At 48.4% G+C, this 14,487-nt stretch overlaps 7 protein-coding genes across 7 annotated transcripts; 3 read left to right on the forward strand and 4 right to left on the reverse strand.

The window, feature by feature from the left end:
* Nucleotides 1-145: 145 nt before the first annotated feature.
* On the reverse strand, nucleotides 146-756 carry BP5553_08056 (uncharacterized protein; the record flags this gene model as incomplete). Its single annotated transcript, XM_032016679.1, has 2 exons — nucleotides 146-484; nucleotides 553-756. The coding sequence occupies 2 exons, from the start codon at nucleotides 754-756 to the stop codon at nucleotides 146-148; spliced, it is 543 nt and encodes a 180-aa protein (XP_031866970.1).
* A 638-nt stretch (nucleotides 757-1,394) lies between these two features.
* Nucleotides 1,395-2,774, forward strand: BP5553_08057 (DASH complex subunit Ask1; the record flags this gene model as incomplete). Its single annotated transcript, XM_032016680.1, has 4 exons — nucleotides 1,395-1,489; nucleotides 1,557-1,644; nucleotides 1,693-2,599; nucleotides 2,647-2,774. 4 exons carry the CDS (start codon nucleotides 1,395-1,397, stop codon nucleotides 2,772-2,774), a joined length of 1,218 nt encoding a protein of 405 aa, XP_031866971.1.
* Nucleotides 2,775-3,000: 226 nt separating this feature from the next.
* Nucleotides 3,001-3,450, reverse strand: BP5553_08058 (uncharacterized protein; the record flags this gene model as incomplete). Its single annotated transcript, XM_032016681.1, has 3 exons — nucleotides 3,001-3,050; nucleotides 3,135-3,368; nucleotides 3,423-3,450. 3 exons carry the CDS (start codon nucleotides 3,448-3,450, stop codon nucleotides 3,001-3,003), a joined length of 312 nt encoding a protein of 103 aa, XP_031866972.1.
* Nucleotides 3,451-5,478: 2,028 nt separating this feature from the next.
* Nucleotides 5,479-7,315, reverse strand: BP5553_08059 (Cytochrome P450; the record flags this gene model as incomplete). Its single annotated transcript, XM_032016682.1, has 5 exons — nucleotides 5,479-5,514; nucleotides 5,568-5,851; nucleotides 5,901-6,868; nucleotides 6,928-7,078; nucleotides 7,132-7,315. The coding sequence occupies 5 exons, from the start codon at nucleotides 7,313-7,315 to the stop codon at nucleotides 5,479-5,481; spliced, it is 1,623 nt and encodes a 540-aa protein (XP_031866973.1).
* A 1,767-nt stretch (nucleotides 7,316-9,082) lies between these two features.
* BP5553_08060 (uncharacterized protein) lies at nucleotides 9,083-10,624 on the forward strand (the record flags this gene model as incomplete). The annotated part of the gene is made up of 1 exon (XM_032016683.1): nucleotides 9,083-10,624. The coding sequence occupies one exon, from the start codon at nucleotides 9,083-9,085 to the stop codon at nucleotides 10,622-10,624; it is 1,542 nt and encodes a 513-aa protein (XP_031866974.1).
* Nucleotides 10,625-10,954: 330 nt separating this feature from the next.
* BP5553_08061 (Uncharacterized protein) lies at nucleotides 10,955-12,618 on the reverse strand (the record flags this gene model as incomplete). The annotated part of the gene is made up of 3 exons (XM_032016684.1): nucleotides 10,955-11,736; nucleotides 11,789-12,081; nucleotides 12,143-12,618. 3 exons carry the CDS (start codon nucleotides 12,616-12,618, stop codon nucleotides 10,955-10,957), a joined length of 1,551 nt encoding a protein of 516 aa, XP_031866975.1.
* Nucleotides 12,619-13,078: 460 nt separating this feature from the next.
* Nucleotides 13,079-14,320, forward strand: BP5553_08062 (DAK1 protein; the record flags this gene model as incomplete). Its single annotated transcript, XM_032016685.1, has 3 exons — nucleotides 13,079-13,278; nucleotides 13,357-13,785; nucleotides 13,843-14,320. 3 exons carry the CDS (start codon nucleotides 13,079-13,081, stop codon nucleotides 14,318-14,320), a joined length of 1,107 nt encoding a protein of 368 aa, XP_031866976.1.
* Between the last annotated feature and the right edge of the window lie 167 nt (nucleotides 14,321-14,487).

The following is a 14,487-nucleotide window of genomic DNA, read 5'->3' on the forward strand; positions in this document are numbered from 1 at the left end:
GTCATATTGTATTATATCATGCAGCAAGATATCAACATCAGTCCTATAGCCTTGAAAGCACTGTGCTCCAAACCACCAATTTGTAATGCAGTTCAAAATACTATGACAATCATATTGGTACAGTTTTTTCCAACATGTAAAACCGTCACTTGCCACCATCTCTGACACCGCCATTCTTCTCCCAATCCAACCAACTCCCCGGATACTCCGCAATCTTCCTCCAGCCAGCCTGCCTCGCCAATTCGGCCGCGGCGCGACTCCTCACCCCAGATTTGCAGTAGAAAATAAGCTCCCGACCCTTGCCCGGCCTCTCGAAGCCATATCGATCCTCGAATTCCTCTTCAGATATAAAGAAAGCGTCTGGCTGTGACTTAACCGGTATATTTAGAGACCCGGGAATGATACCGGTAGCTTCTATCTCTGAGGGTTCGCGCGTATCGATCAGGAGGCGGTTTGGATCGGGCTTCTCACTTAGGGCGTTGACCTGTTGGTTGGAGACGTTAGGATTTGGATTGGTTTGGATTTAACATGAAGAGAAGAGGGGGCAGTTACATCTTCAAATTCATAAGTTTTGGTCGCCCAGTCTCCGTCAATTGTATCGTCAGACTTGAATCGGCATTGTAGTAGCTGCCGCGGGGATGATGTAATTCGAGGAGCTGCAGCTCGTGGTAAAGCTCTGAAGTGTTGTGTTGGCTTTGTAATTGACGGCCGCGATATTCGGAGGAATAGAGATGCTGCGAGCCGTGGAGAAGCCATTATGTGTTATGTGCTATTGATCGTAAGATTGGAGTTTTGTGGGTGGCGGCTTCAAAGGAGGTATCTTTTGAGGAGCTCTCTATAGTACGTAGGTCCCCTCCCTCCCATTGTTGGAGATCCCTGCGCTTGCAATGTCGTCAATTCCGGCGCCCCGACGCAATCGACCTGCGAATCCGATTTTGGTCAGATTTAAACTTAAATCAGGCAGCTCAATCTAAAAATTATAATAGGATGAACGCTGGTTAAAATACCCTTCTTGAAATATCCCTATACTTTCTCTCCTCTACGTACGTATATATATTTCACCTTTGCTCCGGGGCAGTTTGTTCGGGACTTGTAAGTCTATAGCTAGTGAACTAAAAACAATTCTAATCACCTTTTAACATGGGAAAATGTGCTAGCTTTAGAACAATATTCCTACGATTATTAATTTCTTTATAGTGCATATTGGTAGGTTATATTAGTAGAGGCTCACTTGAATCTCACTTGTACAGAACACTTACTCCGTAGAAGTAAAACATAGTCGGCTAAACCTCGGCTGATGCGTCGCGTGTGGTCGCGAGTTACAAGTACGTCTAAAAACAAACATCGAAATACATATTGGGCATATCATCTGGACCTTCGTATACCACTTCACAATGTCCCGTGTAGGTGGTGCCTCGGCACGATCCTTGACTCTGACCGAAGAGTTAGAGAAACTCGAACAATCTATTACCCTTACCCTTCAAGGCTTGTCCGCCCGAACCCCTCTTGAGGAGAACATCATCTAATTGTAAACTAGAAATTGACCACAACTTTAGTCGAGCGCATCGAATTGTGACCTCAAGCATACTGCCAGTAGTGGAGCAATATGCAGAACATTCTAAGACAGTGTGGGAGGGATCGAAGGTTGGAAGCCAGGCTAAAGAAAGACAACTTGTACTGACTGCGGGGTAGTTCTGGAAACAATTCTTTGAGGCCAGCGCGAACGTCTCGCTGTCAGGCGTAGAAGAGCGAGAAGAGGATGGCGATCCTTCGTATACCCAGTCACATGAAAATACAAGCACCTATGGAGATTCGACATCACAGGGGGGCGACGATACATTGCCAGCACACAGAGAGGGCCATGATGCATACGATGAGACTGACAACTCTCTCTTGGATGACGCCTCTATTAGCGGAAGCACTCCCCGAGCTCCCCGTCCAAAGAGTTCGATGGATAGCGAGCCTAGATTTGCCGATTATCCTTCCCCATACGAGGATTTGAAGCTGGAGCTCAAAGGCTCTTCGAAGAAGAAAAGCCGTGACGATGAGACACGAGTTGAACCAACTACACCAGGAGCTCAGTCTCGAATTCCGGATATGTCAATGACACCAAACTCCTCCCCATTTGACCCAACGACTTATCTTCAAGCTACTGCCCAGCACCGACCCGGTGCCGACCCTCTCTTACACCGAGTTCTCGACAAAAACTATAGAATTCAAGCCACGCCTCATGCTGCCCGCAAAGAGAATAAAACTCCAGCAAAAGTTAAAACCCCGTTACATAAGCCCTCATGGAGGGATGAAGGGTCTCCTATGTCATCCCCTCCAGAAGCAGCACCAGAGCTGCATGCCGAGATCTTCAGTTCGCCGATTAGAAAACAGTATAACAGAACTGCGCCTAGGACTCCTGGTATCAGTGTCCAGACACCGGCCAAAGGAAGGGCAAACGATTTCGCCTCAAAACCCTCAAAGAACGATGAGATTAGCTGGGAGAGTGACAGTGATGAGGACGCCGAAGGAGTTTATCGCGGGCTTGGAATGAGCCCTCCGAAAACTATCCAGTTCTCGTTGCCGCAATCGAGACTATTACAAACTCCTGGTAATTGTGGCGGCTCTAGATTTTCGATCATGACTAACGCATTATAGCACGAGAGGCTAGCAAGAGAATTGTCGAAGACTTGCTCACCACAGCTGGAGCGGGTGCCGATGACACCGACGAACTAGACAGCCCAAGCATGGTACCGATGAGAGATAACATAGACGATACTTTTTAACGAATAAATACTATTAATTGCCTAGATAAGAGAAGGCTGGGAGAACCCTGAATTTTCAGTACACCAAAATATCCTTCTACGTCTCTTTCCGACCATCTATTGCCAACATGAGGATTCCAACCCGTTATTAAATGACCGAACTCCTAACGCCTCGAGGTCTGTACGAGACCTCTGTTCAACGCCAACCCATCCAAACAACAATATAAAATTCATGAGCTCGAGCCGATCACTTCAATGTGGCTTGGATCATATATGCCTCTGCGGTCCTTTGCCTGGCTGTATATTCAATGCGTTAGCGTTGGGATTTCATGATGGCATTGATGGGTTGCCTGCTATAGTCTATCGATGGGAGAAACTTACGTGTCATTGAATCCTTCAATGGCTGCCTCTTCTTGGTGGGCACGCCATCAACAAGGACGGTTGACCGAGCGGCGGACTTCTTGGCCTCCTTGCGGGCCTTCTTGTCGCTGTCCTTGGACGAGAGATGGAGCTTCTGCTTGGCCGCCTCCTTGAGGATGGACATGGTCGAGGCGTATGTTGATGTGCTCATCATTGAGGCACCGTCTTGCTCCTTGGCAGACATGGTTTGGGAATCTGGATGGGGTGTTAGGAATTGACCATTGGACGAGGGGTTCATCAGAGACATACTACTTTGCTTATGTGATTGGTAACCCATGTTGATTGAGGATGAGGGGTTTGTTTGTGATGGACTATTCGTGTTGATGTTGGTTGTCTAATGACTCAAAGTAGCAGAAGGTTGGAGTGTATGTTGATGATGCTGCGAGACGATAGGCAATGAAGTACGATTGACACAAGCTGGAGATAATTGTGTGGTTTGAATTGGGACTTGTTGTGACTATGATATAAATGATGATGATGGTTATAACAAAAAGAATCCTCGAATCTCAGGGAGAAACCCCTCCGTTATATACACCACAGCAAGGCATCCCCAAAACCTAAGCCTCCGTGACCATCAGAGCATAAGAGTCATCAGCCATGTAATCCAGGCCTCAAGTCACTCCTATCCCCAACCCACCAGCAGGGCGTCCACTCATAGAGCCCATCCCCAGCCACACACACGGTCTGGTTCGTGGCTCAAGGCCAACCCCCCCCAGCAACGGTCCCACACTCGAATTCCGGCTGCTGCAAGATTAAAAATCAGAACAACGCTCGGCGTACGGATGGAGTAGTAGCGCAGACTGCGAAGTAAGCGCTCTATGAAAGTCTGCCCGCGCCGGTGACTCAGCCGTCGTCTGTACGACGCTATCAACGTCAGGTTAAGCTTAAGCCTCCAGGGCTAGCGCTCTGCCTAGAGAAGCTATGAGCTTTTTCTTGACTAGAAACGACGTGAAGGGCGCACGCAGCCGGCTTGCGTAATATTCTCATTAGGCCTCATTGAATGAATCTAGGATTGTTTGAAAGGCGTGTACTACGTAGCCCTTTGCCCATTACTTGGAGGCCTAATTACTAGGTAGGCTCACCAGAGCCCACGTTGAAGCCCTGTGATAATCTACGCGTACAAGTACGTACCTTGACCTCTAAAAGCGGAGCAAAAGGGGTTCGAAACTGGGATTTAATTATTATTTTTATGACGCATCAGCTTTTTCAAGAGTGGTGTTGGGGCTACGGACTTTGAAGCTTGATTCATAAAGGAGTCGTCGAACTCCGAGTTAGGCTCGGGGTGAGCTCTGCTATTCCGATTCCGATCCCGCTAATCTTATCTGATCGTCCATCTGATCGTCCATCTGATCGATCCTCCTGGCTTGCTTCACGCCTCCAACTCCGTGTGGGACATGATGTGATCTCACCGTTTGATGCTTCCCTCGGAGTCCCTCCTTCTTGCAGGCTGTATCGTAAAGGTTATGAGCTGATTTTTGCGTAGGAGTTGGCTACCTACCTAGGTACGAAGTACGGAATACCATATAATTGTTGATGTCCGGCATGCTAAGTATTCTGTTCCGTTGAGCTTCTTTTGCTCCGGCTCGCTATTTTGAGCTAGAACGGAATATGCTCCATAGAGCATAGTGTTCCGAGGGCTTGCAGTGCTTCTTTCTATTCCCTCGCTTGAAACTTTTTTGAAGGTAGTATACAATGGGCTTCATTTTAGCCGAAGGGCTGTTGTGCTATTCTTCTTATGGTGATGAGTTTCGTGGCGCAGGGTCGATAATAGGTGACCACGTTTTAGATGTCGGAGGCTCTTCCATACAATGACTCAACTATTATTAGTGGCTTGGCTATTCGTCATGTCCTCATACTTCGTAGAGTGCTAAGGGTAGCTATGGGGAAGTTGGATACGGGTTGGAAGAGTCGAGCCCCGCGTCCACATGCTGGCCTATCTGGGATGCTTGATAATCACGAGCCATCACCGCAAGCATGTGTCCAGATTCCAAGCCAAGTTCCATAGATGAATTGTCAGCACGGAAGAAAGTCACAAGGCGATTTCGGAGGAGAGCGTTCATAATCTCTGGTGCGTTTTAATTACAGAAGTATTATTATTGGTGGTCTGGTTTCTCCCATCCCCTCCATGATGAGATCCCATATTCATCTCCCCAACACCAAAAAGCAACCTCCCTATGTGCAATGCAAATGCATTGAATTAATACTCTATCTCAAACACCTTTGTCGCAGACTGTTATTAATAGGTTAATGAAATCCATTTTACGCCGTACGAGGATGCCAGTGTAGCCGACTGAGAGGCTACGAATTAGTCTCGCTTTGAGAAAGTCAACGGGCAATCGTCCTGCACCGAATTAGTATCTATCATTTTGCACCCCAAGGTATCAAAGAACTAACCATTGGGAAAATAGTTGCGAACACCTTGATCTCCTCCGATAGGGGTGTGGCGTGGTGAACCCAATCCAGGTGCATCGACGCTTTTCCGATCAAAAGAGCCAGATTGTTTTGCGCGTAAATCTGGCCAAGGCAATAATGCGCTCCGGTTCCGAAGACGAGGAAGTTCTTGGCGCCCTTAACCTCGGCATCACCAGTGTAGTAACGTTCAGGATCGTAGTGGTCAGGATTTTCGTACACATCAGGATCACGAAGAGCGGGGTATACTGATGGAATGACCATGGCGCCTGCAAGGCTGGTTAGTGGAGTTATGGCATTATTTTCAAAAGTACTGACCTTTAGGAACGGTGTAGGTGTCGGTGATTGGGAAGGGCTTCTTGGCCATGTAGGGGACCATGATGACTGGAGGACGATATCTAAGTAGCTCTCTCACCGCGGCGCGAGTATAAACCATTTGATCGAGCATGTCCATGCTTATTGGCCTCGTCCTGTCACCGTCTCTCACGCGCAAATTCTCCTCACGAATCCTGTCGAGAACATCGGGTCGCTGGGCCATCGTTTGGAACAACCAGGTGCAGGCACTGCTGGTAGCATCTTGAGAGGCGAATAGGAAGGTGAAGAGGGTTTGGGAGATTTCATAGTCCGTGAAGTCGCGAAGCAGATGTGACGGTTTCTCGATGTCCTCCATAGGGAGACCCTTGGCTTGATGTTCGCGGTATTTGGCAGAATCCAGCATTTGCTTCACCCAGCCATCCATAATACAAGTGATTTCACCTCCAGCTGCCATACGGACCTTGCTCTTCGCGGCACACCTTGCAAACTCCTCCAAGACCAACTCAGCAGCTTTCTTGCCGTACCACGTCTTGGTAAATGGGATAATGATGGGGAAGTTGACGAGCTCCAAAGCCGCGGTAATATTGTAGTAGTCATCGGCGATTTTCTTGACAGCCTCGTCGGAAGTGTAATGGCCAACAAACGTTCGGCAAGACACAGCGCACATTAGCTCTCGGAATTCCGGCATGAATGGCACTGGTTTGCCGCCCGCATCCTTGGTAACCTGCAGAAACCGGTCCAAGTACTCTTTGGTGACCTCCTCCTGGCCTGGTAGATACGTTCCGAGTGCTTTGCGGGTGAACAGGCCATTGAGACCTTTGCGGAAATCGACGTGCGCCTTGCCGTCCAAGAAGACCCAGTTATTTGCGCCCAGAAGCTTATGTGCAGCATCCACCACGCACGGCTTCACGAACGCGGGCGAGTTGAAGACTTTCCGCGACATATCGCGAGTAGATGCAATAACGACGAACCTGGCAGAAGTATCGATATTAAAAACCGGAACAAAATAATATAGGTGCAAAGGGCTTACTTGTGGAAGACCGAGACACAACTGAGCTCACCGCTGTCCCATTTTCCCTTGTATTCTTCGAACTTGGGGTTCACGGACTGGAGAAAGGGGCCGATGAAAGGCGCCTTCCACGAGGGGCCCACGATCGATCCTTTTTGCCATATGTAACTGACTGTAGAGATGTGAGCGCAGTCCGTGGATTTTGGAGATGATTGGGCTGCTCACATTGGTCGTACGCGACTAAGACCAGGAGAAGCGTGACCGCCACCACCCATCCGTTGAGCTCGGAGAGCTGGTTCAGGACGCCGCTGACCTGGGGATTACTCAAGATGTCGGCGTGCTTCGCATTGGCGAGGGGCGAGGGGAGGCTGACGTTGGATGCGGCTGCCATGTTGGCTATGTCGGCCATGTTGGCTGATGAAATCGGGGCCTGAGTGGTGATGTTGATGCGCCCTGCTTGGATAAGGGTCCTATCAGCACAGCGGTGGCTTCCGCGATCTGAACGGACAAGTGCAGTGGCAGTTGCTGTTCGCAAATGCACTGGGCGGAGGAATTGGCTTTATAGGAGGAGTGCCTAGTGAAAGACACAAGAAAGGGATACTCGAACAAGAGGAAAAAGGGGAAGAAGGAAAGCAGGCGAAGACGATCAAGAGCGCGGCAGAGGGTCTGAGAAGCCCGCAATTTTGGAAAATGATTTCGGCTAGGTGATGATTAATTCGACTCGGAATTGTGGCGGATCTATTGGCCGACCCTGCGCCCTGCGAACTCGGGAGCCCGGGAAGGGGAAGGGAAGACCCCGTTCAGGTACAGAAACAGACTCTGCTCGTCCATACATAATAATATTGATCATTTCGCCGTCCAAATCCGCGGGAACTCCGGGGGGATACGCCGTATGGTTTTCGTATTCGTATACCTAGGGACATATACATGTAGGTACTACGTACAGCACAGTACGGAGTATATGCCGGTAATTGGTAACTGGTAACTGGTAACTGGCAGTTGTGGCTTGTTTATGAAGCGCTCTCAGTGGCCTAACGCTAAGATTGTGTGTATTGTTGTCGTCTCCTTTCATCCTTTCCTTATTAATCTTTATCCATACATTTTCTCCGCGGAATGGGGTAGGAGCCATTCGAGAAGTTGCTCCAACGCTTTGGGACTAGTCTCCGGAACGTCTGTGGGTGAACGCTGTACAGATCCTATTTACGCCTCTTTAATGATCGGCCCAGTAATCTGGCCATGGCGGTATCTCTTCACCTCACCAGTGACAGACACACTCCCCGTCGCCCTCCCACTGATCTCCAGTTTAATGTTTCGTAAGAACTTCCAACCCGATTTCTTACGCCAATCTGCAAAGCATTGATACTGCATCCCAACAGTTCAAAGATTGATTTGAATTTCGATAGCCCGCCAATGACCTTGGTTTGCGACGGCTCAACTGCTATTGATTGTGACACCGGCTTTAACCATATCACGTCTCAACCTCTGCAATTGCAATATTCGAAATATGATTTGGGTTTGTATTTCATGGAGATATGGCACAGGATTTAGGATGGGCTAGGCGGGGAAAACAGTGGTAGACTATGCAATCCCTTCAACCTGCAAATCATCAACTTACATTCTCGTCTCAAATAGCGGTGGTACGAATCAGCGGTCCTGTTCAGATGCCACCAATAGGGTTTTCGAATACCTGAATTCACACCTGCCAGTTAAAATCCAACAGAATAATGGTCATCCATACAGCATCATAGGTAAGTAGGTACATGTACCTTATGCAAGGGAGGATACGGAGGTGAGCGGTCTGCCAGGATCAATTCCAGCGGAATGTCCGAAGATCACCCGTCATCTCCCAACGCTTCTCCCCCGCGTTCACGTCCAAGTTCAGGTTTCCTCCAGTGGCAGCTGCTCAAAAACTCTGTATAGGTATTATTTGCACGCCTAACTATGGCCTTGAGATGCGCCTGCTCGGAATCCCGGGCCGTGTCTGCTTCACAAGGAGATCAAGTGCCGACATTCTCCCGAAGAATGGTTGATACCCTCTATATAACATATGAGCTGGGGACTTGACTTGCCTAAGTATAGGTATAATAGGGAGGAAGTGGAAGGTATTGGAAAATTCCAATATCAACTCACTTAGGACTCAATTTTATCTGCAAACTCAAACTCATCCTGAGCTAAAATGCATACTAACCCTCTCCACTGGCACGAAACCACTCACGGCCGCTGGGAACGCGACATCGACGAGCCAGAACGGTTTTACGCAACTCTAGCCAGGCTATTCGAAGGCACTGGGAGGACCTTCTTCGCCATCACTGGCTATGTTTCCATCTCCCTCCCCATCGACTCAAAATTTCACACAGAGTCTGAGCAAGGACAACTCGTCGAATCAGCGTTTCGACAGGCTTGGGCTCAACTCCGATACGAACACCCAACTCTCGCATCAACTGTCGAGTTTGATAACGAGAAAAAGAAGTGCGTAAAAGTTTACCATACCCTCGCCACCGTCGACGACGAATCACAATGGCTCTCATCATCTTTTAAAGTCATTAACAATGGCCAAACCGGTGACCAGATCAGCAATGCCGATCCACCAGTTGAGAAATACGCAACACTATTCCTTATCACTCCCCCAGCCCCCAAAGGAGAATACACAAGTCTAAGGAGAGACATCGTGTTCCGCTGCCACCATTCTATAATAGACGGCATTGGGACCCTCATTCTACTAAACAACCTCCTCATCCACGCCGCCTCAGGCTACACACTTCAAGATTCCTACCATCTTGACTCCCTCAACGGTACCGAAACGACGAACCTCTCCCCGTCCTTCCATGTCGCCGCCAATCTTGCCAACCCCCCAACGCAGGCACAGCAAGATCGTCTCACAGAAATTCTAGCTTTCAACTCAGATGCCACCTCGCTTGACTCCAATTCCACCGTCCTGTCACTCCCCTTCCGCAAATCTCCCTCAAACCCTCCAGGGCCCTCCCAACGCAGCCTCCTCAAGCTTAGCGTGGCTGAAACCTCTGCAGTCTTGGAGAAATGCAAAGCCCTAGGCTTGACACCCACACACGCCTTTCATGCTGGAATCGTGCTCGTATTGCGCAATCTGCAACCTCGCAATGACCTTGCCCGAAAGGGGCGGTATATCAATTACAGTCTGCTCAATCTACGCTCCTACTGTTCACCGCCGTACGACTCAGCCCAGCATGCAGCTGCGGTGTATCATTCCGCATCTGGCAAGTCGCTCGTTATAGATGTCAATATCCCCAGTGTTTCCAATCCCAAGAATGAGGGCGTGCTGAGGCAAGAGTTTACGGCCGTGGCGAGGGATATTAAGGTGTTCTATCATAGCGTGCAGTCGGATCCAAACCATTGCGCCATGGTTCCACTTTACTATTCCTCGATCAGTCCTCCATACCCAGAAGAAGTTCCGGAAGTGCCACTGCCAAACACTGCTCCCACTGTGTCGATTTCAAGTCTAGGAGTGATTGATAAAATTATGCAGCCGCAACATGAACAGTTTACCGTTTGTGGAGACGGGATCGGACCTTGGGTTGCGAGTGATGAGTTGGGCACAGGAATAGGGGTTTATCTCGGAACTTGGAGAGGTCAGATGGAGATTAGTGCGGGGTATAATGATGCGTTTAGGGGGAAGGAGGAGGCAGGTGACTTTTTAGAAGAGGTGAGGAGGATTGTGTTTGAGGCATTGGATATTAAGTAAGGTTAGCAGTTTATTTAGCTAACTACAACGCTATCAACTATACAAGTAGGCATTCTGATAGCAAACAAATCCACTCAGACTATTACACCGCCCTTAACGCAAAATCCCATGTATCCATCGCAACCTACAGGCTACAGCTTAAGATAGTTGCTTCAGCTATTCATCATTCATCATGCTCAGTTGTCTCATGCTTAGCTTTCGAGCGTTCAATTGAAGGTCGATTACCTGAGTATTTTATGCATGTCGAAAAGGAAATGAACCCGAAATATTCCCGTCTAAATTGATACTATTGGAACAGTGAATCGCCTTATTACTACACACTATTTATCCCTACTCCGCAGCCACCATACCTTCCAACAATACCAACAGCCCATAAGCTCCAGGATCTGGCACGCCTCTTGTAGCAGCCTCATCTAAGTAGCTCGACCGTCCAAGCTTTGCCTCAAGCTTCTTCGTCGTCTCAACGCCACTTCTTGCATCTTCCAGCGCCAGCTTCGCGTCTCCAGTATTCTTCAGCGACTCTACAAAAGGAATCAAGCAATCCAGACAAGTCCTGTCTCCCAATCTCGCCCTCGTGTACTTTAGTAGATGCTCTAAAGCTCCTTTCAAAGCATCAGCGAAAGTCGGAGCGTCCCAAAGACATTGCGCGAGCGATGAGAGGAAGATGCAATACAGGGCCCCAGATGTGCCGCCCATGTTCACCTCTAGGTCATCAACAAGCTCGCCGAGCGTAGAAGGGAGCTTTGAGAGGTCGGCATTGCTGATAAAACTCATGACTTGCTTGGCGCCATCTCTTAGAGTATAACCGCAGTCTCCATCTCCGACGATGGTGTCGTACTCCGTGATTATTGGTTCGGCCTTAATAACGCTTTCGCAGCCTTGTGTGATGATCTTCCGAACTTGAGAGTCGGTTATCTGGATTTGAGAGGAGCCTGTTCTAGGCTTGGTAGGAGCTGCTGCCCCTATCGAATTGGTAAGGGGGTTTGTTGGCTTTTGCTGAGGAGCTAGGTATGTTGCAGGCACTGGGCAGAACGATATAGCCCAGCCTCGCGCCTGAGAGTGGTTGTCGAGAATTGTGGAATGAGATATATACGTAGGTAGATTATTTTGAGCTGCGAAATGTCTGTTAGTTGAGTCAAGTGTCAACCGGGCATATATATTTACCACAGAATTCTGATACTTCATGAACTAGGATGCCATCTTCTAGCCGTGAGAGGCCATTGATATCCGCGACATGTATTGCGTATACCACATCTTCCCCAGAAGGAGGTCTCGAGCTTAGGAGGTATTTCAAATCCGTTTCTACCGACTTTTTGGCCGAGCTGAATTCTGATGTTTCAACGGCGTGGATGACGTTAGGCCCTTTGCCAGTCTTCTTCTCGTGGAATACTGATGTGGTCTTTGCAACAGCCCTCAGGTAGTGGTCGAGAAATTTCTGGGTGTTTTCAAAAGATGACCTATACAATGTTAGATGCGATGTCTTTCTCAACACAAACTTTTAGAAGAACTTGAACCTACTTGGTTTCTTGAGTGGCTGCTTCCAATAAAGATATGATATGGTCAAGCTTCAACTCGCCTCTGACAAACACCTCTAAAACACCGGAGTTTGGTTGTGCTTCCAAGCCCTGCTTAGAGCCAGCCTTGATAACGACGACCCCATTTTCAGTTGGGAACCCATTTTCCTTCAGAACTCTTGCAATATCCTCACCAGAAATAGTCTCATCTCCAAATTTCTCGGTTGCAAAAGCAGCTATATGAGACTCGCGGAGGACCTTGTCTGAGAAGTTGCCCGCGGACACAATTGCGGCAACCAAAACATTTTTGCTGTTGCTCTTCGCAAGCGCAGTGTCTACCACGATGGTTCGTCCATTTCCAATGGAAATAGCTTTTGTTGAAGGTCGGATAAGCGGAAACAGCCGATTCCACCTCTCGGTATCGTCAAGGCGGAGTTGCGACGATGTGTAGGGGAGCGTCTGCTCCACAACGATAGACATGGTGAACGTCTCAATATCTATGTAATAATTGCTCAAGTCAAAAGGGAGGGAAATCAAAATCAAGAGTTAAACAGAAGAGGAGAATATTTTTTCGTGGTGAACTCATCGCGCAGTTCTTCATACAAGTACTTTACAAGTGCTGATAGCACAAGCCTCCCCATCCTTGATCGGCACTGACAATCGCCCCCGGATGGCCAAAACGGGAAACCCGCCCGATTACGATTGCGGGGTGGACAGAGTCAAGGGAAGTAATTTATTAATAGTAGTAAAGGTTACAATGTCACTATTTCTATTTCCTTTTAATTATTTCTGTTCCTTTTAACTTCACGAACCCCAAACTCATTGTCATATATCTCTCTCTCACCCGAGCTTTATTTCAGTTCTGTTTACGCTCTATTTAATTCGCTCCATTCTCCGGGAAGCTACCCCACATCCCGCATTCCGTCTCCCTAGGACCGCAATGGCGGAAACTCAAACCCAAACAGAGACCTTCCACCTCATCAACAATCCCGCAGACTCCATCAACGAAGCTTCAATCGGCATCACAGAACATAATGCGAATCTCTCCTACGCCCCGTCTCACAAAATCCTCTACCGAAGTGATCTCGAGACATACCGAAAAGATCATGTTACGACTATTGGCTTTGCAGGAGCCGGACAGTATGTTTATAGTTCCCACCCCCATCTATCAGCTCCATGAAATTAATTTGCACTCCTGAAACTAACAAATTACTACAGTGAGCCCATGTTCTCTGGTTTCGTAGGCCCTTCTTTCCTCTCCTGCTCCGTCTCAGGAAATATCTTCGCCTCACCCACCGCGGCCCAGATCTTCGAAGCCATCAAGCTCTGCCAGCCCCTTAACCCAGAAGATGCCAAAGGGACGTTAGTCGTCTGTGGAAACTACACTGGTGATATTTTAAACGCCGGCTTGGCCATCACTCGCGCCACGGCTGCGGGCTATAAAGTCAAATTTGTCCCAATTGGCGACGATGTCGCCGTGGGCAGGAAGAAGGGCGGGAAAGTGGGAAGGCGAGGACTGAGTGGCCATGTGATTGCTTTAAAGATTGCGAGTGCGTTAGCCGATCAGGGGGAGAGCCTGGAGAGGGTGACGGAGGTAATTGAGTATGTTGCTGCAAATGTGGGGACTATCGCTGTAGCTTTCGACCGGTAAGCTTCTCACTACTCCCAAATAAGTACCTCGGAACCTTGCTGAGAGAATTATAGAGTAGCACTACCCAACGATATCGTCACTAAACTTGAGAGCATCCCTCCTGCGACGATAGAGCTGGGGTTGGGATGCCATGGCGAACCTGGTCTCCGGAAAATATCGCCGATTCCAGCGCCAGAGGATCTCACGAAAGAGATGATTAATCTAGTGACTGATACCTCTGACGCTGACAGAGCATTTATTCCATTCTCAAAAACGGAGCCGAATGAAGTCGTTCTATTGGTGAACAGCTCTGGGAGTACCTCAGATGAAGTACTTGCTGCGTTTGCCGAGTTGGCGATTGCTGAGTTGAAGAGTCAGGGAATTGAGGTTACAAGGCTAGTTTTGGGACCTATGGTTACGAGCTTGAAACAGAGTGGTTTTAGCTTTACGGCCTGGAGGTTGCCTGGAGCTGGGGAGAAGGGTGCCCTGAGCAGGAGTGAAGCGCTCGAATATTGGGATAGGAAAGTTGAAACGGTGGCCTGGAGGCAGTGAAGGAAATGCATAGTTGGGATCTAGAGGGAATATAGAATTAGTATTGATACCTGTAATGAAACTTGGATACTGTATTAATTTTATATAACGACGTGGATGTACCAATTAGTCCTAGTAATCTAGTACTTTTGCACCCATGCTTTACTCAAACCCTTATTTTAAATCGC

Source organism: Venustampulla echinocandica (assembly GCF_003357145.1).
Source record: "Venustampulla echinocandica strain BP 5553 chromosome Unknown scaffold_7, whole genome shotgun sequence".
Classification (NCBI taxonomy): Eukaryota; Fungi; Ascomycota; class Leotiomycetes; order Helotiales; family Pleuroascaceae; genus Venustampulla; species Venustampulla echinocandica.